The sequence below is a fragment of the Gavia stellata genome, chromosome 3 (genome assembly GCF_030936135.1).
Source record: "Gavia stellata isolate bGavSte3 chromosome 3, bGavSte3.hap2, whole genome shotgun sequence".
NCBI classification, from domain to species: domain Eukaryota; kingdom Metazoa; phylum Chordata; class Aves; order Gaviiformes; family Gaviidae; genus Gavia; species Gavia stellata.
Genome location: NC_082596.1, coordinates 82,823,176 through 82,848,313, shown reverse-complemented (window position 1 = coordinate 82,848,313; position 25,138 = coordinate 82,823,176). Strand labels below are relative to the sequence as shown.

General features: G+C 39.3%; 1 protein-coding gene across 1 annotated transcript in view; it reads left to right on the top strand.

Moving 5' to 3' along the window:
- MYO10 (myosin X) overlaps positions 1 to 25,138 on the top strand; it is a 132,420-nt gene that overhangs the window by 105,691 nt on the left and 1,591 nt on the right. Inside the window, exons 21-38 of the mRNA XM_059815725.1 lie at positions 1,354 to 1,460; positions 2,487 to 2,696; positions 3,000 to 3,039; positions 3,469 to 4,371; positions 5,659 to 5,782; positions 7,116 to 7,359; positions 8,616 to 8,711; positions 12,076 to 12,169; positions 12,932 to 12,987; positions 15,397 to 15,539; positions 16,000 to 16,194; positions 17,331 to 17,488; positions 18,680 to 18,803; positions 20,586 to 20,883; positions 21,793 to 22,000; positions 22,598 to 22,734; positions 23,662 to 23,782; positions 24,601 to 25,053. Of these exons, the coding sequence (XP_059671708.1) occupies positions 1,354 to 1,460; positions 2,487 to 2,696; positions 3,000 to 3,039; positions 3,469 to 4,371; positions 5,659 to 5,782; positions 7,116 to 7,359; positions 8,616 to 8,711; positions 12,076 to 12,169; positions 12,932 to 12,987; positions 15,397 to 15,539; positions 16,000 to 16,194; positions 17,331 to 17,488; positions 18,680 to 18,803; positions 20,586 to 20,883; positions 21,793 to 22,000; positions 22,598 to 22,734; positions 23,662 to 23,782; positions 24,601 to 25,053 (3,711 nt within the window). The remainder of the gene's footprint in view (positions 1 to 1,353; positions 1,461 to 2,486; positions 2,697 to 2,999; positions 3,040 to 3,468; positions 4,372 to 5,658; positions 5,783 to 7,115; positions 7,360 to 8,615; positions 8,712 to 12,075; positions 12,170 to 12,931; positions 12,988 to 15,396; positions 15,540 to 15,999; positions 16,195 to 17,330; positions 17,489 to 18,679; positions 18,804 to 20,585; positions 20,884 to 21,792; positions 22,001 to 22,597; positions 22,735 to 23,661; positions 23,783 to 24,600; positions 25,054 to 25,138) is intronic.

Below are 25,138 nucleotides of genomic sequence, written 5' to 3'. Positions count from 1 at the left end.
TGTGCTTAACATCCATTTTTGTTCAGGAAGTAGCTGAATGCCTTTCTGAAGCAGAATTTTGGTGTGTTTTGTGGTAAAACATAGTCCCTTCCAAGCTACATTCAAAACTCACAACTGTGCCTTTCCTCAGGAGTGCTGCTGCTTTGGCTTTGATGATGGGCTTTTTTTCCCCTAAACACAGAAAGAAAAACTACCTTTTTTCTACTTGAACACCCCCAAAAGTCCATATTTTTCTTTTTCTTTTCTTTTTTTTTCCACAGCAAGAAAAAACCCAAAACACTTCAAGGAAGCATTCCTGCTCTTAGATGTCTTTGCAGCCCTCCTCCCTTAGCAGAGCCTACACTATGCATGCACTTTCCTCATTGCCACGTTGTGGTGTGCAGCCTGGCCCTCATCCCAGATAATTACAGTGTGACTGAACTGGCTGTTTCCAGCTGCTCATGTCTTAGCCAGCAGCATGCCAGGCTGTTGCCACCTATAGCTGATACCAGCAGACTTAGCCTTCAAAATGGAAAAGTTGAGAAGACCTGGAAAAAGCACTGGCAGCAGATAGCTCACCACTTTGTGAGTGTGCCGTAAAAAGCAGATGCCAAGGCAGGTGGATGAGGGAAGCCGCATCCCACATGCCTCTGCTCGGCTGGAGAAGCAGTTTCAGTCATTTAAGGCAAAATAAGCCGGGTTAGCTCAATATATGTCAATGCCATATGCTAAAGGTGCCTCTAAGGGGCATTAGGCAGTCCGGGTGAATGTTCCAGGTTAGTGCTCAGATGAGAGCCTGGGGAGTGGTGGTGGAGTGTCTGGGCCCGGCAGCTGTCTCCCCATGTAATGGCAGGAAAACGCAGTCAAGTCAATCCAAATATGAAACCGCTCTCATTTCTGCTTACTTCTGCAGGCTTATAGCAATGTCATTTGAAGCAATGAGCTTGTAAGGGGTTGTGGAGCTTGATGTTACTGTGAAACAGCTAAATTACTGGGGTGGGATTTCTGCCCCTCAAATCAGGAAGTTCATGCTAAGACCTACAACTTCTTTGGCCATTGTTACTCTTTGGTGGGAAGGGCTGTTTAATGAATCCAATAATTATGTTGCTTTTGGAAAAAAACTGCTCCTAATTAAAATTTCCATTACTGTAATCAGGCTCTTACCACTGAAATCCAAAGTTAGAGGATCATCTGCAAGTATTTTCTTTTAAGAGGAATACATTTTGGTTTTTTCTTTTCTGTTGAGGAAATGGAATTTTTGTCTCTGAATTCAAAGCTGAGGCTTGCTGCTCCAACTGACATTGGCAGCACCCTGGCTGTCCTTTATATATGATACTCTCCGCAAATTGTTAAGCCAGAAGTTTTCTTGTGTAGGTGTTTCTCCGGGAGTCCTTGGAACACAAGTTGGAGAAGCAGCGAGAGGTGGAAGTCACCAAGGCAGCAATGATTATCCGAGCACACATTTTAGGTTATGCAGCCCGGTAAGTGACTACATGAGAATCTTAATAATTAAGCTTTGGCATAAATGGGCGGAGTGTCATGGAGTTAAATCCTTCTGGCACAATTCTTAATTTTTCCTAGGGACCAGGCATCCAATACCTGTGAGTGGCTTTTGAAAATACCAGCTGATATCTTTGCCAGACCCATGAATAAAACAAAATGGAGTTTGAATTGTTTTCATATAATTAATAGGATAGTATGGAAGATTGGAGGTCAGCCAGTATCCATATAATTGTATTATGGCATTTGATCCATGGTAGGAACTCTAGCTGGATAGCACCTAGTGGGGCTGCCCCAGGTTACCAGCTGAGATTCAGCTTTATCTTTGCTTTGTCATGGTAAGAAGAGAGAAGGCAAATAAAACTAATCAGTTTGGTTCTTAAAGAACCATGCCATTAGTTAACTGATTAATGTTTCACTTGTTTACTTGGCTTCATGCATTATGTATTAGGTGGAGTTGCGCATCACATCTGTTTATTTCTCTGCTTTTTCTACAAATCAGTTGAGGACAGGTTAAGGAAACTTGTTTACATAATGAGGTAATTTCTCTTCATGTGTATGTTAGTCCTGTCCTTACATTCTGACCAGTATGTTACTTAAAACTATACTCCTTTTTTAATGACAGAGCTATCCTGCTGTTCACGATCTTTCTTTTCAGAGATGTGGGATGACTATCTATGTATATTCTTTGTCTGCATGTGTGCACACACACACAGAGCTGTCCTTTTAGCATCTCCTTGTCAGAGGCATAAGAACGTGTAAGACGAGTAATGTGCATTTCCTTAATGAAGACATATACAGTGCTGTCATAGAAATGAGAGAATCTCTTTCCTTTCTTAGGGAGGAGAATGTGAACAAGAATGGGGAAACAATCACAGAGCTAGAAACAATAAATTGTTTTACTACCATGGGCTCACTATTGCAGGTCACCATGGCAGGACCTCTTGTGACTGCTCATTAGTTCCTTGTTTCCTTAGAAATTTGCTTTTTTTTTTTCCCTCTCCCAGAAAGCGGTATAGAAAGGTTCTCTACTATGTGGTTGTGATACAGAAGAACTACAGGGCATTCAGTGGTAGAAAAAAGTTCCTGTGCCTGAAGAAAGCAGCCATAATCCTTCAGAAGCAGCGGCGAGGTCAGCTTGCTCGACGTGTTTACAGGGAGCGACTAGAGGAGAAATGGAGACAAGAGGAGGCAAGAAGAAAAGAGGAGGAAGAAAGGTACAGTATGCTGTCCTACATCACTCTCCTGTCTGTGCCGTATTAGGTTTTGCTCTGAATAGCCTTTATTTCAGGCTATTCTTGATCAAGTGATTTTGGAAACCTTTGCTTCTTTGGCTAAAAGATGCATGTGGCTATCATGGTAGTTTCATATTCACAAACATATCCTTGGTGACCTTATTTTAGGCTGTCTTTTCCATGTGGCAGATGATCTTTGTAAGTTGAGCTATTGCCCTAGCAAAGGTATGTGATGAGCTTATGTTGAGCTTCATTTACTAACTTTTTTTCTTCCCTCACTTTTAGGGAAAGACAAAGGCAAGAAGCAGAGCGTCTTGCCCAGCAGGTAAATGATATTCTTAATGCTTTCAGCCATCCTCTTTATTTGAGTATCTCAACCCAGCCATTAAAAAATAAATGGCATTTGTGGCATTTAAACTAAACTTATTACAGGAGTTGGCAGATAAAGCCAAAGGAAACTTGATACAGTTGTTTGCATGGAAATTTCTTTCACCTCATGCTTCATTTAATTTCTGGCAAAGATTGAACTTTCTGCATGTGCTTGAGCTTTCCAGTATCTGTTAGAAAATGTAATCATGCTTTCATTTTTCTTTTTCTTTCCTTTTCTTTCTGATGTAGGGATAAGGGTCCTTTTAAATGAACAGCATGGTGGGAGCACAGTGCTTTACAAATAAATAAATTTTAAAAAGGAATCTTGCATTGGGGGGCTTTATTTTATTTTATTTTACATTTTGTAATTTTATTTTGAATGCAGGCTGAAGAAGAAAGAAAGAAGCAGGAACTGGCTGCCATTCAAAAAGCCCAGAAGGAGGCAGAGCTGAAGCAAGAGGTGGAGAAGCAGAAAGAAAGCAGGCAGGTGGAAGAAATCCTGCGTCTGGAAAAAGAAATTGAAGACCTGCAGCGTGTGAAGAAGCAGCAGGAGTTGTCCTTGACAGAGGCTTCATTACAGAGGCTGCAACAGCTTCGAGACGAGGAACTCCGGCGGCTTGAGGACGAAGCATGTCGAGCAGCCCAGGAGTTCTTGGAATCTCTGAACTTTGATGAGATTGATGAATGTGTCCGAAACATTGAGAGGTCTCTCTCCGTGGGCAACGGGTATCCTGCTGATCTGACTGAACAGACTGGAAATGCCTGCAGTGAAAAGCCCAATTTTAACTTCAGCCAGCCATATCCTGAGGAGGAGGTAGATGAGGGCTTTGAAGCTGATGATGATGCATTTAAGGATTCGCCCAACCCAAGTGAGCATGGCCATTCTGATCAAAGGACCAGTGGCATCAGAACAAGCGATGATTCCTCAGAAGAGGATCCCTACATGAACGATACTGTGGTGCCAACAATTCCTGCTGCTAGCAACACCATGCTTATACCTCCTACCGATGATACAGTCAGTCTCCACAACTCTTCAAGTGGTGAATCCACATACTGCATGCCAGAAAATGTATCATGTAGACCCCCAAATTCTGTGGAACTTATTTCTCCCGATGGAGACTATGATTATGACCAAGACGATTATGAAGATGGTGCTATTACTTCTGGTAGCAGTGTGACCTTCTCTAATTCGCACAGTAGCCAGTGGTCACCAGACTACCGATACTCAGTGGGGACATACAATAGCTCTGGAGCGTACCGATTTAGCTCTGAAGGAGCTCAGTCTTCTGTAAGTATTGTTGTTTTTATTATCTAATAATTGATCTGTGCTTTCTGATTATTTTTTTCCACTCCACAGCCGTAGAGTCACTGTAGCTGTTCTTACAAATGTCTGTTGTGTGGTTTGACCTGCTTAGACTGCGTATGGACATAGTTGTCTGTTGCCATCTAGATGCCACTGGGGCGAGTGCATTAGAGTTAGAGGCAGCTCAGATGCTGCTTGCAGTCCTAGGCTTATGCAAGGATATGGTTCCATCTGTTTTAATGCAGAACTGCACATTATTTGGTGAGGAGCTCAGTGCATAGCCTTGGATGCAATTCATAAGCCAAATTCTTCTATGTGTGTGTGTTTCAAGGGGGGGCATCAGATAGCATGGTGGGGAATTGATTTCAGAAAAAACAGATTCAGTTGTGCACTCAAGTTGCAGCAGTATGGAATAAGCTGCTTGCAGAAGTCTCTGAAATACCAGGTGTATTTTGAGACGACTTGGCAAATAAATTTCACATGATGGCAAATACTAGAATTAGTGAGGCAGACGCTCATACTGCAGAGCTCTTTTTCAGTGCTGTTTAATGAGTATACTGTGGGCCTCACTCTGACAAATATTTTTTGAAGAATATGATTTCCTCGACCACTCGCAGAATGCTTCTGTGAGACTGTGTGGCTGGGCAAGTGAAAAAGTATTTTAGCAGCACTGACTTATTTGGAAGGAAAATGTTAACAGTAAAATATCTATTACAGTTGAGGTAATGGAAACCAGTCAAAGAGCCATCACGGTTGTTGGGATAAGTTGACAGTTCTTGCCTAAAAGGAGAGTGCTTTTAGCTGTCTCTCTTGGGGACTTCTTCGTGTTGCTTGACTCTGGGTGTGTGTCAGATACAGAACATAAATTTTGATTATTTGGGGTGAGGGTGGAGGAGAGCTATTACTACAGTTTGTGGAATATGTTTCTTTTCTAAGACTTCTCTAAACTGTTACCCACAGCACTTCAATGATGGAGGGAAGTAGCACCAGGTAGCATACCCTGGCCATGCTCTTGCCAAGAGATAACTTTCCTGAGCAGCTACAAAGCTGTTTCATAGATTTGTTACATGACATTAGGGCTAGTGTGTAATCAAACAGTTCAAGCTGGAACTTACTACGATGTACTCCTTACTTTGTTAGCTGGACGAAAACCAGTGAGGAGTCATGTTCTTCCAAGACATCATAAAATGTTTTAGCTGAAGACTTCTAAACCGATTTTATCTAAAATCTTTCCTGAGAGATCATTTCACCTTTATTCCCTTTATTCTGTAGTTTGAAGATAGTGAAGAAGATTTTGACTCCAGGTTTGATACAGATGATGAACTTTCGTACCGGAGGGATTCAGTCTATAGCTGTGTCAGCCTGCCCTACTTTCACAGCTTTCTGTACATGAAAGGTACTGGGTGAATCAGAATTCGCTAAATATACAAAATAACCAGAAATATTTATTATGCTTTGCACTCTAATTCCTGTAGAGTTAAGCTATTTTCTTATTTTTCAAAGGGTAATGGAAAAGTAGCTTAACTTAATTTGAGCTGCTCTCAAATTAAGTTACTTGCAGTGGCTTACATCTAGTAGTGTTTTTCCCCTCTGCAAAGGAACATCAACATTTTGGGCTGCCTCTGTTTCATTTTACATCTTCGCTGGCTCATAAACAATGGAATATCCAGTATAAATATAGCAAAATAACTCAAAGTCAAATTGTACCAAATTTTGAGGAAAGCTGATTCCTGCTCCCAAAACCTTGTAACATAGACAGCATTCTACATGGCAGACCAGTTTTACTGACCTGAGTCAACTTTCGTTTTGGATCCGAAAGAGACAAAGAAGGATATGTATAGCAAAGGGGTGTGAGAGATTCTGAAAGAATATACACAGGAGTTCTCTGGTTAGGATTCTTGTTTTTATCTTCTGATGATTGATAGTAAATTATAATCTAGATGAATCCTTGTATGATACCCATCACTGTAGCATAACTTATTTTCCTGCAATAGGAACAGTGATGAATGTGCACACAGCTATGTTTGTGTGAAACATAAATGCATTCATCACTAGCATGGGTTTTACTTTCTGACATAGTTAGCAATAAGTTTTTGTGGAACGACAGGAGTATATTAGTTTGGTTAAGGTTTTTATGACTGTGATGTAACTACAATGCAAGGTGTATTGTCTACCATAACAAAACTCAGAAGAATTTTAGGCACTATAGCCACACTTCGGTATGACTAAGCTCACACTGGTATATTTCCTACTCTAAGTATAGCTTTTCCAGGTTTTGTGGTTTTGAATTGAACATTGTTACCTCCTAATAACCTGGAGAGAGGAAAGAGTTTAACACTAAACTTTTCTCCTATTATCATTGAGATACATTGAAAACAGTTTTAAAGATCTGATTCTCATATGCAATAAAACTTTTTAATAATACTTATTTTATATATATGTTATGTAACATATATATATAAAATTATATATATGTTATGTATATGGTTTTGTTTTATAGAGTTATATTACAATGTATAATTTAAGGGGGTCTAGATTGCAAACAATATTGATGGCCTTAAGGATATGCAAAAATGAGATCTTTGGTTTCATGGCTTACAGCAGGGATTCAGTTGAAGTACAGAATCGTCGGTCAGCATCTTGCAGCGTTGGTTTGGTCACAGCTTCTGTTTTATACTATAATTGTTTGTCTTAACTACATATAAACCCACATCTGTCTCTCTTGCCAGGTGGCTTAATAAACACATGGAAGCGACGCTGGTGTGTCCTGAAAGATGAGACCTTCCTGTGGTTTCGTTCCAAGCAGGAAGCACTTAAGCAGGGTTGGCTTCACAAAAAGGGGGGTGGATCATCTACGCTTTCCAGAAGGAACTGGAAGAAACGATGGTTTGTTCTCAGACAGTCTAGGTTGATGTACTTTGAAAATGACAGTGAAGAAAAACTAAAGGGTGCCATTGATGTCCGAACAGCCAAGTAGGTTTATATGTGTTTATATGTTAGCCCTAGTTCCTCCTAAATACTTTTTGGGGCTTAATCTGGGAAGATGTTGAGAGCTCTGCCTTCAGATTGTGTGAATGCAAGCACGAGAGTGTGTGCGATGAAGTTACTGAAAGCGAGTGTTGTCCTTACTTGGCTTTCTCTTAAGTCTACGGAGTACTGCAGAGCTAAGCCAGTGCCAAATACTTCGGAAAACTGCTGCTATAATGAACCCATCTATGCTTTCTCCCAGACTAGAGGCCCTGCTTAGTCTGTAATGATTCCCAAGTCAATTTGGGGCATGTTGCCAAGTCCGTAGCTGCAGGCAAACCTAGAATGGAGAAGGTGGAATTAATAGGCCCTGAATATATTTAAGTTAGCATGGGTCAAAGCTGTATCTTCTGTATGCATTTACGATTTTTTTCATGTTTGAAATAATTGTGGTAGTGGTAGAAAAGTCTTTAAAATGCATATATTAATTTAAAAAAAAGTAGAATTACTGAATCTAACTTAATAACTTATGTGTTGCTAACTAAAGTTCCTTACGCCTTAAAATTCTATGCTTCCTGAAGCATGCATTGGAAAAGTTTTCTAAGGGATGGTATTTTTCCTTCTGAACAGACAGTATGCTTTATGAACTTACGGATTATCTAACTAATTTAAAAAATAGAGTGTGCTAATGTTGGTAGTCTCATGTCTGTATAAAGGTGTACCTAAGCTTTCTTCCAAGGTAGAGAAAAATACAAATGGCTGTAATTTTTCAGCAGATGAGTGCTCAGCTTTTTCTGGAATTGTCTTTATGCTGACTCACAACCACACAGAATCACTAATCCAGGTTTTGTTTGCTTTTTGTTTTTAATCTTCAAGAGCTTTCTTTTTACCACTCCAAAAATTACGTGGGTATGCAATCAGTTCAGAAATATATCCATTTCTCAAATCAGTTATCCTTGCCTTTCTGGAGATTGATAATGCTTTTTCTTTAGTTCTTGTTAAAACAGTAACAGAATAGTCAACTTGGTATGGTGACATTCATAGTAGTTTGAATATATGTACCATATAGGCAGAAAACACAACAACTATAGTTTGGTGAATTAATACTGTCTGATAAATCACATTGTGAGTCTTGCAAATGAACCTGATTTAAAATAACCTGCTGTTATTTTAAATATCAGTAGTTTGTGAGCCTCTCAGCAGAACAGAATTTTCAAAATATTGACAATCTCTAATGCTCAATCTTGGCGTTTTCTTTTCAGAGAGATTGTTGATAATACAGGCAAAGAAAATGGTATTGATCTAATAATGGGTGATAGGACCTACCACTTAATTGCTGAGTCTCCTGAGGATGCAAGGTATGAAAATCACCAGTCCTTCTTTTCTTTTCCTTTTTTTTCCCCTTTTTAACCTCTATGCCATTCTGACTTGTGGTTGTCATTAATTTGTTTGCCCACTGTCATAAAATATTCAGGCTGTGTTAAGCATGTTGCGTTTAACACTTTTTCAAAAGGCCTGCTGAGAAGAAAACCTTGTGGCGGAACATTACTGGGAGGAGTCAGACTGACAGTGAAAATTTGCCTAGAATTTGGCTGTTACCCATTTATTACTAGCAACTTTCTGAAATACAGTATGTCTGTAGAGAGGCAGTCATCAGCCATTGACGCTTGTCTTGTGCCTTACCCTGCTGTGTTTAGCTGCATAGATTAAATCAATATTTAAGATCCTGTAATCTGCCTGGAATAAAGTACTGTTCTTTAGGGTTGGGACCTGTTTGCCTAAGCAGAGCCTAAAATTTTTTCAGATAAAATTTGTAATGTGGTCATTGGGTTTTAGGGTGAAAGCATGTTCATGATTAAGAAGAGTGTGCAACAGAGTGTTTCCCTTTCTGATGATTTAAAAAGGGACTTGCGTTTGTTGCTAAAGGATCCATATCAGACTGCAGGGGGAGGGTGGTAGGTGAGGAGCAAGCTTGTCTTGTCCAGTCAGTTGTAGTGCATCTTTTTGAAAAAAAAATATCCCCACACTACAGTTCATGCAAGACAATAATATGCTTGCCCATAAAAATCAAGCATTTAAATGAAGTGAACTTAGTGATCAAAGCTTATTAACCCACTGCCTTGCTGCCCTAAGGCCAGAATACAGGATGCCTGTGTCAACATCACTTGATCTAGTTTTGCTCTGAAGCCTTGAAAGTTGCTTCATATTCTGTTCTTTTTAAAAGTGTAATACCTTCCTATATCACAGGACCCTGAGTATAAATTTAGCAATGCTTACAATGCAGAATCATTCTTCATTTTTTAGGCATCCTTAAAATTACCCTTGAAGTAAGTATGAGCTTTCCAGTACTCATTGTTAAGATTCTTGTGTGATGTGAGTACATTTTAAAATGAAGGCTTAGCTAAAGTATCTTCTATTAGACTTGTGTACATGCCCTAGGGACCAATAAGAAATTATCAGCATGGACGTGTCTGTTGTCATACGTATCTTTCATTTTTTTCTTAAATGTGGAGGAGGAGACACTATTCGCTGTTGTTGTGTATAGTACACAAAACACACCATCCAAATTAAATACTTTTTACCAATGTATGTCATGTTTCTTTTTTTCAGTCATCCCAAAAAACTTTAATGAGGGAGATGTGTAAGGATTTGCAGATGGGCTTAAGTCAAAGCCTCGTTAATGTTTGGCATTGTTAAAAGTAGAGTACAAAATTATCGGACTGTGGTGGTTCTGGATCTGCTATTGAAAAAAATATTTTGTACATGGGCTAGGTCATGATCTGAGGTTGCTTTTTGTTCAAACAATGGGAAAAAGCAAGAGAAACCTGACACCCCCCCTTAAAAGAGGAATTACTATTTCGGTTACGGAAGTGTATTTGAGGAAAGAAATAATGCTTCAGTGGGCAGCTGTTGCTGAGGGTTTATTCCTTTCAAACCCCTAGTCTGTCTTTTTCCCTATTCCTGGGTTCTAGGACTCAGCTGAAAACCAAAGGAGGTCCTGAGAGGCAAGAAAGCAAAAGGAGAGTAAAAGCTGCCTTTGTCTCTTGCAAAGTGCCATGATTAATTTCTTTCTCATTGTTTACACAAAGATTACATGAAATTCTGAAAACTCTGAATTGTTCTTTAAAATCCAATAGTAAATTATTACTAACTATACATACAGTGCTATGAAGTCTTTTTTTGTTTTTAAATTTAAATACAGTTGCAATTCCTGAGCCCAAAAAGGGAAGCTGAGTTTAATTTGTGGGAATCTTTTGGTAGATGAGGTTTAGTTTTCTTCAGCTGATGGTTCCTTCTCTTTAGATGACCCTTCCTCATTTTGAGGGGTTTTCAGTGATGTTGTCTTACATCCAGCAAAGTAAGTGTTAAGCAGAACCTCTCTGTGGGTATCTCTGAGTCTTAACAAAAGAATCAGAACTAAACATGTTCTCATCTTCTTTATTGTCAGGCACTCTAAATCTTCATTTTTCTTCATGCCTTGCATTGTTTCTAATGAAAGCATGAGCTGTTAGAAAGGATTTAGGATATGGCAGCGCTGGTACTGTTTGACAGACTACACAGGTTTTCTCAAGCTATTTTGGCAGTTTGGTTTCCAGGTATCTGCATTATGGGCAACAGTTGGCTTCTGAATGCTGGAGTTAAGGAGGCAGCGCTTCAGTGTCACAGGCATAAATTCTGTGACTATAAGCAATTGCAGAAAAGATAACTTTATATTCAAAGCAAGTAGTTTTGCATTTGTTTCCTCAACCTGGTGGTGGTGGAGAAGCCTCTGCAGAAAAGTGAGGAGTCTGTTTTAAAGGCTGGGCTTTTGAGGCCTTTGAAAACTTGGCCCCAGGGGGTTTTCATTAGAATGGCAAATTTGTATCTCAAAGAATGGCATTGGAACCTGCTGAACAGGCCAAGCTCTGCCCTCAGATTTCAATGGTATTGCTTAGAGCAGTTGAGCTTTATCATATACAAGTGCCAGGAGGGTAGAGATTTCCCAGAAGCAGAAGGTGTGGTTGAAGTTAAATCCTTCTGCAATTGCTGCTCAGCACTAGAGGCCAAAGTACTGGAAAACTCTCTGCCAGTTTTCCTGTTGTGGCTATATACAAGGCCACTGGAGTGGCACAAATTGGCTCTGGTTCAACTTCACTGGTCCTTCCAGCAGCTGGATTTTCCAATGTTCCATAGGGAACAAAAAATGTAGAGGTGTTTGCTTGGGGTTTTTATTCTTTTTCCCCTCTCAGTTGTGCTTTTACAGAGGACTTGATGGACTTGGGTGGTCTCTGCAGAAGTATCATTGTAAGAAACTATCACCAGTCACACTATCAGTGCAGCAGAATTTATGATCTGAAGGTTGGGTTTCCCATTAAAGGCTTTGTGTGTAGCTAGTAATGTATTTTTTTCCAGATGAAATGTGTGGAATGTGTTACAAATACTCTTTAAGCACTCAGATGTTTCAGTGTGCTTACTGCCAGTTTTTCAGAGATGCCAGAGATGCAAGGTATTTGTCTTTAGGAAGAAGGGTATGACATGAGCTTGGATGGGAGAGCTGGGGGGGCTTTTTTGTACCCAGTGTTACTTGAACTGATGTAAAGCCTTGCTGCTTTTATGCATGTTGACAAAAGGGATCTTAAGCAATTTCAAAAACCTGCAGAACCTGCTAGATGTCTGCAGAGCAAAGGTGACAAAAGGCTTGTGCAGAAGCAACATTTTACACTGCTGCCTTTCTCTCCACAGCCAGTGGTTTAGTGTTCTGAGTCAAGTCCATGCGTCCACAGAGCAAGAGATCCGAGAGATGCATGATGAGCAGGCAAATCCACAGAATGCTGTGGTAAGTCTAAATCTGAAGAACTTTTCAAAGCAAATATTTTTAGAAAACAAGGAGCACTGTGGTGGCCACAGCTTCTGAGAGTCACAATCTAGGTTTCCTTAAATGCAGTGGGTCCATGTCCTTGACGCTTTAGCTATACAAGAGGAAAGTATAACTTCTGATTCCTCTCCCATCATTTACCTTGATGAAAAATAAGCATTGGGTTTGGGGGTGTTTTTTTCTCATCCAGTTCCCTATCACACCACAGTGTCTGCTTGAGCTTGAAGTTTTGCAAAGATACAGTAAAAGAGTAAATTAAAAACCCAAGAGTAGAAAATTTGAAATTTCTCTGGTCCTGCATTTATCATTCTGTACAACATACACTGGCAATAAATGGGATAAATTTGGAACCTAATATCAAGCAAAGGGAAATAAAAACTTCTGCTTAATGGCTTCAGAAGTTTGTTCTGAGAGGATGCCATTTATATTGGGATAGCACTTTTAGGTGAAAAATTCAAGCAGGTTTGGAAGCATAGAAAAATAAGAGCAGTTTTCGAGCTGCCTCCAGCTTAACTAGAGATAATCTTTTACTGGATCTATTTATCTGAGTCTTTTAGTTTTCCCCTCAGCAGTTTTAATGGTTAAGAGAAACGGATGCCCAAATTTGCAGTTCATGTTGCTTGAACAAAGCTGCTGGTCCTTTCACCTGTCTCTGAGAAGAGTACTGTGAGTAATGTAACAGTAAATGCCTTCCTCCTCTTCTGATTGGATCTTTGTTTATAGGGTACTCTCGATGTAGGACTCATTGATTCTGTCTGTGCTGCTGACAATCCAGATAGGTAAGTCAGAACCATACCTTGTGACTTTCTTTTTCTCCTTTCTCTAGCCAAAATCAGATGCTTTATACTTTAGTCTCTATATTCTACTGACCAACCATGCATTAAAGTGATTCATTATTGTCTCCCTTTTCATAGTACTAAACACCACATGTTAAAACATGGAATAGGAATGACAGAGTTTTTTGTGAGGGCTTCACTAACTTCCCTGACACTGCTTCACATATGAACTGTTCAGCTACTAAAGTGAACCAAAAGTAGAAGATTAAATATTTCTTTCATTTATACAAGTAAAGCTCCTGAAAAACAGCAGCTTATTTTTGAGTCCTTTAGCAATCTGGTAGGCAGAAAAACTCATTTTAACATTTTTCTGTTCAGCTTCTTATGCAAGAATGTTGTATTCTACAGGGATGAGAATTATTTCCCAGAATAAAAGTACTTTATAACAAAGAAGACAATGCAGCATAAAAAATAACCGTCAGGATATTCTTAGTTCTTGAACAAGTAACAGTGTTTTGGGGGATGAATAGTAATCGGGTTCAGGCTATGACTCTGGTTATAAGGTTACTGGCTGTGAGGTGTTATTTGTACTCTAGGAGTTCATTCCAGTCTCTTCATTGCACATGTGTGAAACATCTGGGTTTAAGTTCCTGGTTTGTCCTTGGCTTGCCAAGACACTGATACCACAACTAACTGTGATTATAAGCCCACATTTCCTAAACAATACAGCACAAATGTCCAGAGCTTTCAAAATTTTAAGTAAGAAAGGCGTTTCTCCTGTAAGCTTTTTCACACAGATTTTTTTTCTTGCAATTTTTATTTTTTAGTTCTCTGAGTCTAAATCAGTGATGGAAGGTTTTTCAATTAGGAAATTAATTTGACTATTACAGGCAATAGATTATTTTTATGTTGACACATTTGAACCCACTATTGCAAGCTCAAAAGAAGTTGAGCAGAGAGCCCTTTGAATCTGTATTCAGAAAGAATCCCAAGAACGGTGCTTCTGTTATTTTCCTAAACTCCTAAAGGGGAGGAGGAGAGGGGAGCCTGGAAGGTTGGCTACTGTTGATCATAACTTCCTGTTTGATAGCTTGTTCTACCTTAGTTTATACCTTAGCGCTCTCCTTTTTCAGTTCTCTTGCTACAGCTCATTATAGCTTCTGTCCTGTATATCACATTATCCAGCTCTCTAGAGTGTGCTTCATGTAGCTCACCCTAAAGCTGCCTCCTCTTTACACATTTTAAAACATGGTCAACAAAATTCTTCTGTTCAGTTCACATGCCCACTTGTTTCCTCATCCACCACTCTTCCTGACTAATGTAGCACTTCAGCATGAGAGTGAGTGTGACCAAATGTTGGATTCTGATCACTCCCTTACCCCCTTCTATGGCACTAGTGAGCATTAGCTGTAGGTAACTCATAGATAACTTTTAAGAAAACTTACACACTCCTTATGTTACTTGATTTACCTCCCTGCACACAGTTCTCTATTTTTCCTCCTAATAATTTTATTTACTTTTTTCTTTATCCTGTCATCCATCTAGCTTTTACATGGCACACACTGTTTTTGGAGAATGGTATCATATTTGGGTGAACCTCTCCATCCCCATAAACATTTCTTCGATTGGTTTTAATTTCTACCCAGTTACCTTCTTGCAAGAACTGTAAAAGGAAGGCCCGTGAGCTTCTCATGCATGGGGTGGCCCAGACCTGCATTGTTCCCATTTTCTATATCTGATTCAGATCTTAAAAACTGTGTGTGTTCAGGATGAAAAAATTAACGGTAAAGGGTTAAAGCAAGTGTTCGTAGGCTGAAAAGCCTGCCCCTCTAATCCAGAGAGCCATCAGCAGAGTTCACTTGGGCTAGTTCTTCATGCTTCAGTGAATCCTGGTGTAGGATTGGGTAAAAGCCAGACTCTCATTAAAAATAGATTGTACTCTCTGCGAATTGGGTTGCACTGCATTAAAAATAAAAGAATCTGTGTTCACATGCTGCTTCAGTATAGACCTTTGTAAATTGTAGTTGGGTTTAGCTAATGTAACTACTGAGGCAGACAGTCTAAATAGATCTGACCCTGAAATACAGTTCTGATTCACATCCAAAGCTGATTAAAGATTGGAAGTTTTTCTCACCATAGATTTATTTTGAGATAGGACAAGTTGCAATTTACTGTAAACTTTCCCACCATTCAGAGCCCCAGCATTTTGGTGTGAATCCAACATAATTGAGTTTTTCAAATGCTTATTTTTTTTTAGATTTAGTGGTTTTGAAATAAATGCTTTAGAGGTGGACAGTATTTGTCTGAATAGAAAATGCAAACAATGGACAGCGTTTATGGTTATCATGAGTGAGGTAAACTATACCTATGTTGATTGTAAAGGCTTTTTCAGTCTCCTTTTTTTTTTTGTAGACCAAATTCATTTGTGATCATCACTGCTAATCGTGTTCTTCACTGTAATGCTGACACTCCTGAAGAGATGCATCACTGGATAACCCTGCTCCAAAGGTCGAAGGGTGACACTAGGGTGGAGGGACAAGAATTCATTGTGAGGGGTAAGAACTGAGTGGGGCAGTAACAAAGTAATTAACATCCATTAAGCTTCGAAGAGATTGTTCTCACAATACAATCTGGGTAATACGCTAGCATTGCATGGCAGTGTTGGAGCCTCATAGTTGTACAGTGGAGTTTAATGACAAATTAATACAGCTGTAATTACACTCCTGCTATGCCATGTAAGAAAACGCTGTAATGATGACAAAAGCGGTTTTGTAAGTTGACAAAAGAATTTTTCTAGGTAAACACCAAAGTTGAAAAGTTTTCATATTGATTTTGTTGTATCTTCATCATTTAATTGTTTGAGAATTTTCCTCAAAGTTGTTTAATATGTGGGCTAAACAATTCACATCATATTTTTGTTGTTGTTGTTAAAAGTATGCAACTAACTTTTAACAACCTAATTTTGTCCAACTGTGATTAAAAAAAAAGTGTGATTCAAATTGTGTCTTTTAACAGGATGGCTACACAAGGAAGTAAAGAACAACCCAAAGATGTCTTCATTGAAACTAAAGAAGCGTTGGTTTGTTTTGACGCACAATTCTTTGGACTATTACAAGAGTTCGGAGAAAAATGCTTTGAAATTGGGTACGCTGGTCCTGAACAGCCTTTGCTCAGTTGTCCCACCTGATGAAAAAATCTTCAAAGAGACAGGTAGTTGTTTGCTCTTGTTCTAATATGCTTTCAGTTGCCTTCTGTCCTACTACCTAGGAATGCAATAAACAGTGCATAAGAATATTTTAAATGGGTTATTATGGTTGCAGTTTTATGAAAAAATCAAGTTCCTAAGTCACTGAGGCATTTTACAGGGAATTACTGGGCAAAAACCAGAGGTAATGTGTACAGGAGTAAATCTTGTTCTCGACAACATTCAAGTTATTGTAGACTCACACTGCTGCTAAGTTAGTGTGAACACTTACACTTATACATCAAAGACCTGGAGAAAGACATATGGGTGGCACTCTCCTCATACATTATTCCATATGCTGAGGAACTCTGAGGACTAATATTCATGGATCAAGTATAGGGAGATCTAGAGTAAGAGTCCAGTTTGTGCTAACCTACATCTGAGTCAGCTCCCCTGTGCGTTTTCAAAACTGGTTTTCAACTTGGAAGTAGCTGTTTGCAAATGAGAAGCGACTGTTGACAACCCTATATAATCTCACTGGGGTCACTGACACTTCAAAGAGGCTTTCGCTAGTGAAAAATGAAATACATTTTCTTTAATTGAATCTGCTTCATAAAAAGCCTATACAATGATGCAAAGAGAGAATTTGAACTGAAATGCTCTTCCTGTCATAGTTGCCACTTCATTGGTGTGAAATTAATGACTTTTTTACACAAGAGGTAGTTCATGCTTTATACTTGTTTGTACGTGTGCCACAGACAATGAAAGACTCTTGCATACAAAGCAAGACTGTCTCAGATTTTCCTGTTACAGACAGGACTGGAGAAGTAGGGCCTACAAGCTACAAGTAGCTAACAGTATTCCATAGTGTTGTTTTATGGTCACTTTTACTAAGATTACTGGATAAAATGGCAGGCTGCATGATGGTTGTACTCTCAGATTACTGCTAGGCTTTTTTAAAGGAGAGAATCTCCTTTAATACAGTAGTATCTGTATTATGATACTTAATTACTCATACAACTTCTTAGTTCCTGAAAAACTGCCAGCATGATCCAGAATGCAGCACTTGGGGTCTGATGGTACTACAGCTGTTTTCAGATAGAAGTTGGGGTCTTTTTACAGATACAGCTTCTATGATTAAAAATTTTTACTGTTGTGCTAGGTTATTGGAATGTAACTGTATACGGGCGCAAACATTGTTACCGTCTCTATACAAAATTGCTTAATGAGGCGACCCGGTGGTCAAGTGCCATCCAGAATGTGATTGACACAAAAGCACCAATTGATACTCCAACTCAGCAACTTATTCAGGATATTAAGGTAGGCACAAACAGGAGGGCATGGGGTGGGCAAGTATGGTTGCTTAAATATTTGAAATCAGTCTCTTTTTTACGTTGGCTTTGCCAGATGGGTTAATAAAGCAGAAAATGTGAGTTTTAATCACACAGTGACGTGGACTGAAATTGTGGAACCTGAATGTATTCACTGACCTGATAAAGGAATTTCCATCTGAACAGTAAAAGAGCAAAGTATGAAGTGCAGCTTGAAGGGCAAGAGGGATAATTTTTTTCCATAAAAACAGTAACAAGTTTTACTGGTTTGTGTAACTTGACAGACATTGCTATACCAGGCAGTAGAGCACAGTGTGCAGGTTCATGAGTTAGCAGACTTGTTTGGCTATGCCAACAGTGAGCAGCACATCAGGATGTGGACTAGACAGCTCCTGCGATTTTTTTTTTGTTGTTGTTCTATGATAGCACAGGCTAAACATCTGTCTCTGTGGGATGAGAAACGTTCAATTAATGCTTACTGCTTTATGGTCCTGTTGGAGGCATTGCATGCATAGCCAGAGAATGTATTTCTGGAGATTTTCCTAATCTGCTTTCAGAAGAGAAGATGATGATTCTCGGAAGAGATAAAAAAAAAAAGTATCAAGTCCTAAATTCCAAGACTATGAATACTGTTCTTCAGAGCAGTAGAAATATGTGGAAGATCAGGATTGATAGAAGAGAGTGGTCACACATCTGTCAAACTTGGCCTAAGAAAGAACAGTATTTAGATGTCAGAGTAGGTGCATCAGGTTTACAGCAGCAGTTTTTCTGGACTCTTTTGTTATGGTAGCTCCTGTAGATTCTAACTGAAAAGGCCAATTGGTTATGCTGGAGAAATATTTTTAAATAAAACTTGAATACAGATGTCTTAATTCCAGTTATGAAATACTGGCGTAAAACTGATTGTGAAGTGAAAACACACGTCAAAAAATTTCATGAAACTTCATTTTTGTCTCCTGCAGCTCTGCTGTGGTTTGTTTTTTATTGCACAGGTAACGTAAGCTTATGCAAGGCCTGATGTTAGCAGATACTGAGCATTCATAGCCCCCAGAGTGTTGGTAACACCAAATAGTCTTGGTAACACTGATGACTAATTTTTTCACAGCCAACCTAAAGGCACAAAGCATTGCATTATTGTTAATGCTGGACCCCAAATCCTGCTTTTGTCTTACCCCAATAGGAAAACTGCCTGAATGCTGATGTGGTTGAACAGATATATAAGAGAAACCCTATTCTCCGTTACACTCATCATCCGTTGCACTCACCATTACTGCCACTGCCGTATGGGGACATCAATCTAAACTGTAAGTTTTTCAGTCATAGAAACACTTTTTCTTATGAAAGATTAAACCAGAGGATGGGAGTTTTTAGTCAGTGGGCTATAGTGAAGTAATGGTAGGCAAAATATATTTTTATAATACAAATAGACATGTTTCCCTGTTCTATTTCGGGAGGTGGAGAATAGCATAGTTTGTCAAGCATAGAGCCATGGGCTTGTGGTGCTCCTGCACGGGTGTTACATAAGGGAAGGTTGCTATTGCTGGTGTAATTCAAGTCCGTTGCCCTCACCAACACAGTTAAGACCACCAAGTTTGAAAGACCTTGCAGTGAAACAAGCAACTAAACCCAATTCATTTAGTATCCTTGAATCATATTCTCTTCCTCAAATTACTGTTGCGTCCTACCTCATGAGGGGAGCTGCAGCAGCCAAAACTTCCAGTTAACAAGTGTAAGTTTCATCATTTGTGATGGGAAGCATTATTTATGTGAAACAAGATTTGAGTGGACATTATTCTAGAAAGTAATGGGTCATTTACTCCTGAAACAGGTGTAATCATGTCTTCTAATATCCTTGGCTCAATCACTAACTTAGAAGTCTGTTTTGAATGAATGGTTCAGAGCTATTGATGGCTGTGAAATTGGTGTCCTTAAATGGATTTGCTTATCTTATTTTGCAACTGCATATTAAACAAGATATGACTCAGATCAGAAGTTTCATCCTTGGCAGGAGGGTGGGAGGTCACAGTTGATTAAAAGCTAAGGTATTTCAGGTAAGACTTCCTGATAACTCAAGTGATATCCTTCTGCTCAAATGACAAGGAAAAGGAGAATCCTAGGAGAAACCTTTCCCTTCTCTTCCCCCTCCTCCTCCTCCTGTACAGTGGCAAGGCACAGTTCTGATCTTCTCTGCACTTGAGCTGGTTGTCCCATGCAGGACTGCAGCATGGTTGCTCTCTATTCCCCATGGACAGGAACAGTTAGCTCCCTCTGAAGTAGAAGTCTTGCCAAGGTCTTCCCATACTAAATGTAGCTCCACAGATGGACTGATGCTCAGTTACTGCCTTGACTTGCAGTTGAGCTCTAGTTATTTTCTGTAATAGTACACGTCAGGTTAGAAACTTAATATTTATAACATATGTCTGTACTGTTTTGTACTTTGATGATTAGTAGGCCTAACTGATTCAGACATCAGAGCAATCTCTTCCATCTCTTGAACCCAAGAACTGCATGGTGCTTTTAAGTAGATTGTAAAAGTTGTTAGCCCACCCTGAATAACCTGTAGTACAAAAACAATCACCACCTTTTCCGGCACTCAAAAAGCAAGTTGCAGTTTCATGGCAATGATTTAGTTTAGTAGTATTGTTTGGGTTTAATTTAAATGCTACTGCTGCAGACAAAAGTGATGCCATGTATCCTTGTCACTTTCCATAATGCAGTCATGCTTTACCTCACTTATGGTCTGATTAGATTTTCACTTTCTTGTAACAGCGAAAAGTGATAGACACTTCGGCAGTGTGAATTGCTCTGGAAGGAAGATTCTCCATCAAAAAAACTCTGATGAAGCAAGATACACATTGTTGTCAGAAAACATCAAAATGGGATTTCATTACTTTGGGATGAAATCTCAATAGCAAAATAGCTCATAAAATTAGCTTGCATCATATGTTTGAAATGGAAAAGATCAATTCTAATATCCTGCATACTAAGGGTCACAGAATAGCATTAAGCAATTCCTATGTTAAGCCTGAGTGCTTCCTCTTTCATATCTCAGTCTAAGGACCTTTCTCCCTATTTTTCTTTTGTAGTGCTGAAAGACAAAGGCTACACAACCCTGCAGGATGAAGCCATCAAGATATTTAATTCTTTACAGCAGCTGGAGTCTATGTCTGATCCCATCCCTATAATCCAAGGTATCCTCCAAACAGGACATGATTTACGACCTCTTCGAGATGAGCTCTACTGTCAGCTCATCAAGCAGACCAATAAAGTGCCTAACCCTGGGAGCACGGGCAACCTGTATAGTTGGCAAATACTCACCTGCATGAGTTGCACGTTTCTGCCAAGTCGCAGCATCCTCAAATATCTTAAGTTCCATCTCAAAAGGTGAGAAGCTTTGAACGACTAGAGCAAGAAAAGAAGTTTCTTGACTCACTGTTTTCTTCCCCACAACTTGTAAACAGTGTTTAAACATCTTGAAGTGGGACTTGAAGGTGCATTCACTTAGTGAACTTAATGAACAATGAATCTAAAACCAGTATTGTAAGAAAAGTGTTTGATCTAGGTGGAATTATTCTCATTTGAAGAATCAAGCAAAATCCCGCTAAACTGAATGCATAATTTGTTAACCTTGACTAAAGGGGGGGCTTTCTGTAATTGTATAAACTTGCTTAAATGACTTGCAGCCAGTACCTGCAGGTCCTGTTCTCAGCTGTCCAACCTGTTAAAAATTCTTCATCCTGCTTACCTTAGTTTTGTGAGGTATGCATCATGCACATAGAAGACTGTTAGAATGTTTAAAGTTGTATTTGAGGTAGAAATGTCTGTTTGCAAATCTAATTTTAAGACATTAGTGACCATTTAAAAAATGACACTACTACAAAACTGAGCAGTCAAAAATACGTTTTATTGCTTTTTTCTGAAGTACCTTAGTGCAGTTGTGTCTTCATTCAACAACTGTTATTGACAACAGGGGGAGTTCATTACAAGAAGATTTTTATAGTTATCTTGCTGTCAAATCTGAGTCATTACAAGGTTCTGGTAGTTAACGCTATACAGGTAGTTCAGTTTTTTGCTTTCCATTAGGTTTGTAGAACAAAATGATGAACGCATGTAAGTTGTCCCACAGTAAATCACTAGTACAGTTTCCTTGACAGTGAAGATAAACATTGGAGCATGTCAATTCAATAGCTTACTGGATACATAAGTACTTTCAGGAAAAAAAATCCATTCTCAAATAAGTAAACTTTCTATTTCACAGACTGGCAGCTTGAAGTAATAATATTTGTCTCACAGGGTTCGTGACCAGTTTCCAGGAACTGAAATGGAGAAATATGCACTTTTTACTTATGAATCTCTGAAGAAAACCAAATGCAGAGAGTTTGTGCCATCCCGGGATGAAATAGAAGCTCTGATCGGCAGGCAGGAAATGACATCCACAGTTTATTGCCATGGTGGGGGCTCCTGTAAGATTACAATCAACTCGCACACTACAGCTGGAGAGGTGAGCAGTGGTGTGCTTTGCCACAAAATCAGTGTGTCCCTTTACGTGCCAGTTCCAGCTAGCAGTAGCTCCAAACTTTGGAAGTGCTGGGGGTTTCTCTACCAGTCTCTCATTTCAGGGGAGGGAAGGCTTAAAGAGCTGTCCCTCCAATCCCCCCAGCACGTTCTGAAGAAATACCTGCTATAAAAACTGGCTTTATTCTGCAGAGGATTAGCCAACTGTAGTTCCCTCTTACAGGAAAAATTAGAGGAAAGACTAAGCAATTCAGTAGTAGAGGCATTATTGGAATAACTTCAGTAGATATGGGTGTGTATGAGAGCTAAGTTGCTTCCTAAAGCTGGAAGACTCTTGCTGAGTTGGTGAAATACAGGGGTTATATCTGGCCAGGTGATGGCACACACATATTCTAAAAGAATCACCATTTTTAGTATAAAAATTAAAGTGGAATTTGGCAATAATTAATACTGCTGATGAGAACGTTAGCAACATTTTTAGCCTAATTTAAAACCTAGCTCTAAATTTTCTTCTCATTATTTGTCTTACTCTGTGGTGCTGCTTTTCCATGCTATGGTTTTTTCATGTGCTGTTTTTTACTAGGTGGTCGAAAAGTTAATTCGTGGCTTGGCCATGGAGGATAGCAGAAATATGTTTGCTTTGTTTGAATACAATGGAACCACTGATAAGGCGATTGAAAGCAGAACTATTGTGGCTGATGTCTTGGCAAAGTTTGAAAAGTGAGTGCGCCTCTCCTCTCTCACCACTCTAATAAGTAGCAATTAAATAAATTTCCAATGTCAATAATGCTGAATTTTCTCTTTCTCTTGCTTGTTTGTGATGACGCAGCTAAATTACACACAAGACCATTTCTGGAACAAAAGCATCTTTATTTTTTTTTCTTAAAGGAATTAATGAGCCACCTAGTCAATTGTGTTTGGTTTTCCTCTGTCTTGACACCAGTAGAGTAATAATTCTCATCACTATTTTGACATGTTCTTTTCCACTACTACGAATTTTTCCACCATTACTAGCATTATGGCTGCCCCAGTACTGGGAGAACTGAACTCCAGGCAGTCACTGCCATTCTGACTGCCCGTTGCCTAACTTCAGGTGGAATTCACCACAGTACAGCTCACAACATTTTTTCTTACCAGTAAAATTGAAACCACCCATAGCACTGTAGTAAGAAAATGTAATACAAGCCTAAATACCTGTTTGTCATCCTTATGTTATATGCATGGCAATCAGCCTCCTTCCTCCACATAATAACGGGGGAAAAGGAATGTCTAAAATGTTCTGCAATTAGATTTTATAACAGGACTTAATAATGTTGTCTTTATCAACACCTGACTGAGCCACAAATAAAAGTTTAAGAGAATTTGGGTTGGAAACAGTTGACTGAGAACCGAGTCAACATTTGTAAGTCCTTGATTTTGGTGTAGGCTCTAAATACACACACCTCTCCCTCTCTCCCCCTCTCTCCAAGTGACGTGTCAGGTATACTGCTGAAAAGAATTAGCTTCTGTCAACAATACCAGATTGATAGCAGGCATAACAAAGCAAAATTCAGCTGCTGCCTTGCTTAGTTTCTTCAGGTGTCAATTTAGAGAAGAGTTTGATTTCACAGATCTGATCTCTCTCTCCCTCTTCACACACTCGTGCAGGCTTGCTGCCACTGCTGAAGCTGGGGAGATGCACTGGAAGTTCTACTTCAAGCTCTACTGCTTTCTGGACACAGAAAATGTCCCAAAAGATAGCGTGGAATTTGCCTTTATGTTTGAGCAGGTAAAGCACAAGGTTTTGTTTTGAGGCACATTTAAGACGAGGAAAAAAGCAAGAGATGTAGGCAGCACAGAGAGAGTTTTGATTATGCTTCTGTTTAACTAAATGCACTGCTTCTCAAACATCAGGTGTAAAGAAAGCAGTTCATTGTTGTCAAAATAGGCTTATCCTGACATAATAAATCCTAGCTGCTGCACATTTCCAAAGTTTTGAATGGGTGTGCAAAGAGCTAGGATTTGAGAGAGTCGTCTTGGTTCAGAATCTCATCCCTGATGCGACAGACCACTATAACATACAAACGTTTTACTAACATTATCTGGGATCCGTTGAAGATTTACTGTTTTCCCTCAGTGAGGTTTTTTACAAAGCTGTCCTAGGGCTTTGCTTATTTGGCTGGAAATGTCAGTTTTCACAGATTATTGATAACAGTAAGTAAAACTAGATATCCATTTCTTCCTAATGCCCTTGAACATAAGGTGGCTTCCTCCCAATCAAATGTTTAGGTCCTGGTTTTCTTCCCTTTACATTTTATTTTCCTTTTCAGTAATTCAGTTACTCTTATATATGTGAGTTCACTAAGAGCTGTACTAGTAACAGTAATTCCCATTTAGCAAGTTCCTCAATTGCCTTGCAGTTCTTCTGGTAAACCTTGTCTTACGCAGTTCAACAAATTTGCCAAGAGATATACCACATTTGATTTATTTAATGGATCATTTATTTCAGATCCTGGGTTTGCCTGGCAGTAAATCTACTTTCCATTTCTCTCTTAGTCCTTTCAAAGACTGGTTTGTACATAAAAAGTTACCTTTTCCCCTTGATAGGCTCATGAAGCAGTGATCAGAGGACACTATCCTGCTCCTGAAGAAACCCTCCAGGTCCTTGCAGCTTTGCGTCTTCAGTACCTTCAGGGGGATTACACTCTGCATACTACCGTACCAGAAATGGAGGAAGTCTATCCCTTGCAAAAGCTGAAGTCTCGGATTACACAGTCTACGAAAACATTTACTGCAGCAGAGAAGGCTGAGAAGAAACGAGCCAGCTTTCTTGAAGGAACGTTGCGGAGGAGTTTTCGCAGTGGCTCTGTCAGCAAACAGAAGGTTGAAGAGGATCAGATGTTAGACATGTGGGTCAAAGAGGAAATCTCAGCTTCCAGGACTAGTATTATTGACAAATGGAAAAAACTCCAGAGGATGAACCAGGAGCAGGCTATGACAAAGTATATGGCTTTGATTAAGGAATGGCCTGGCTATGGCTCAACACTCTTTGACGTAGAGGTGAGTAAGACCTCCTGAACACTCAGACTACAGTTTATACTGTACAGATGATTTCATTACAGACCAGTGAAACCATAAATATGGT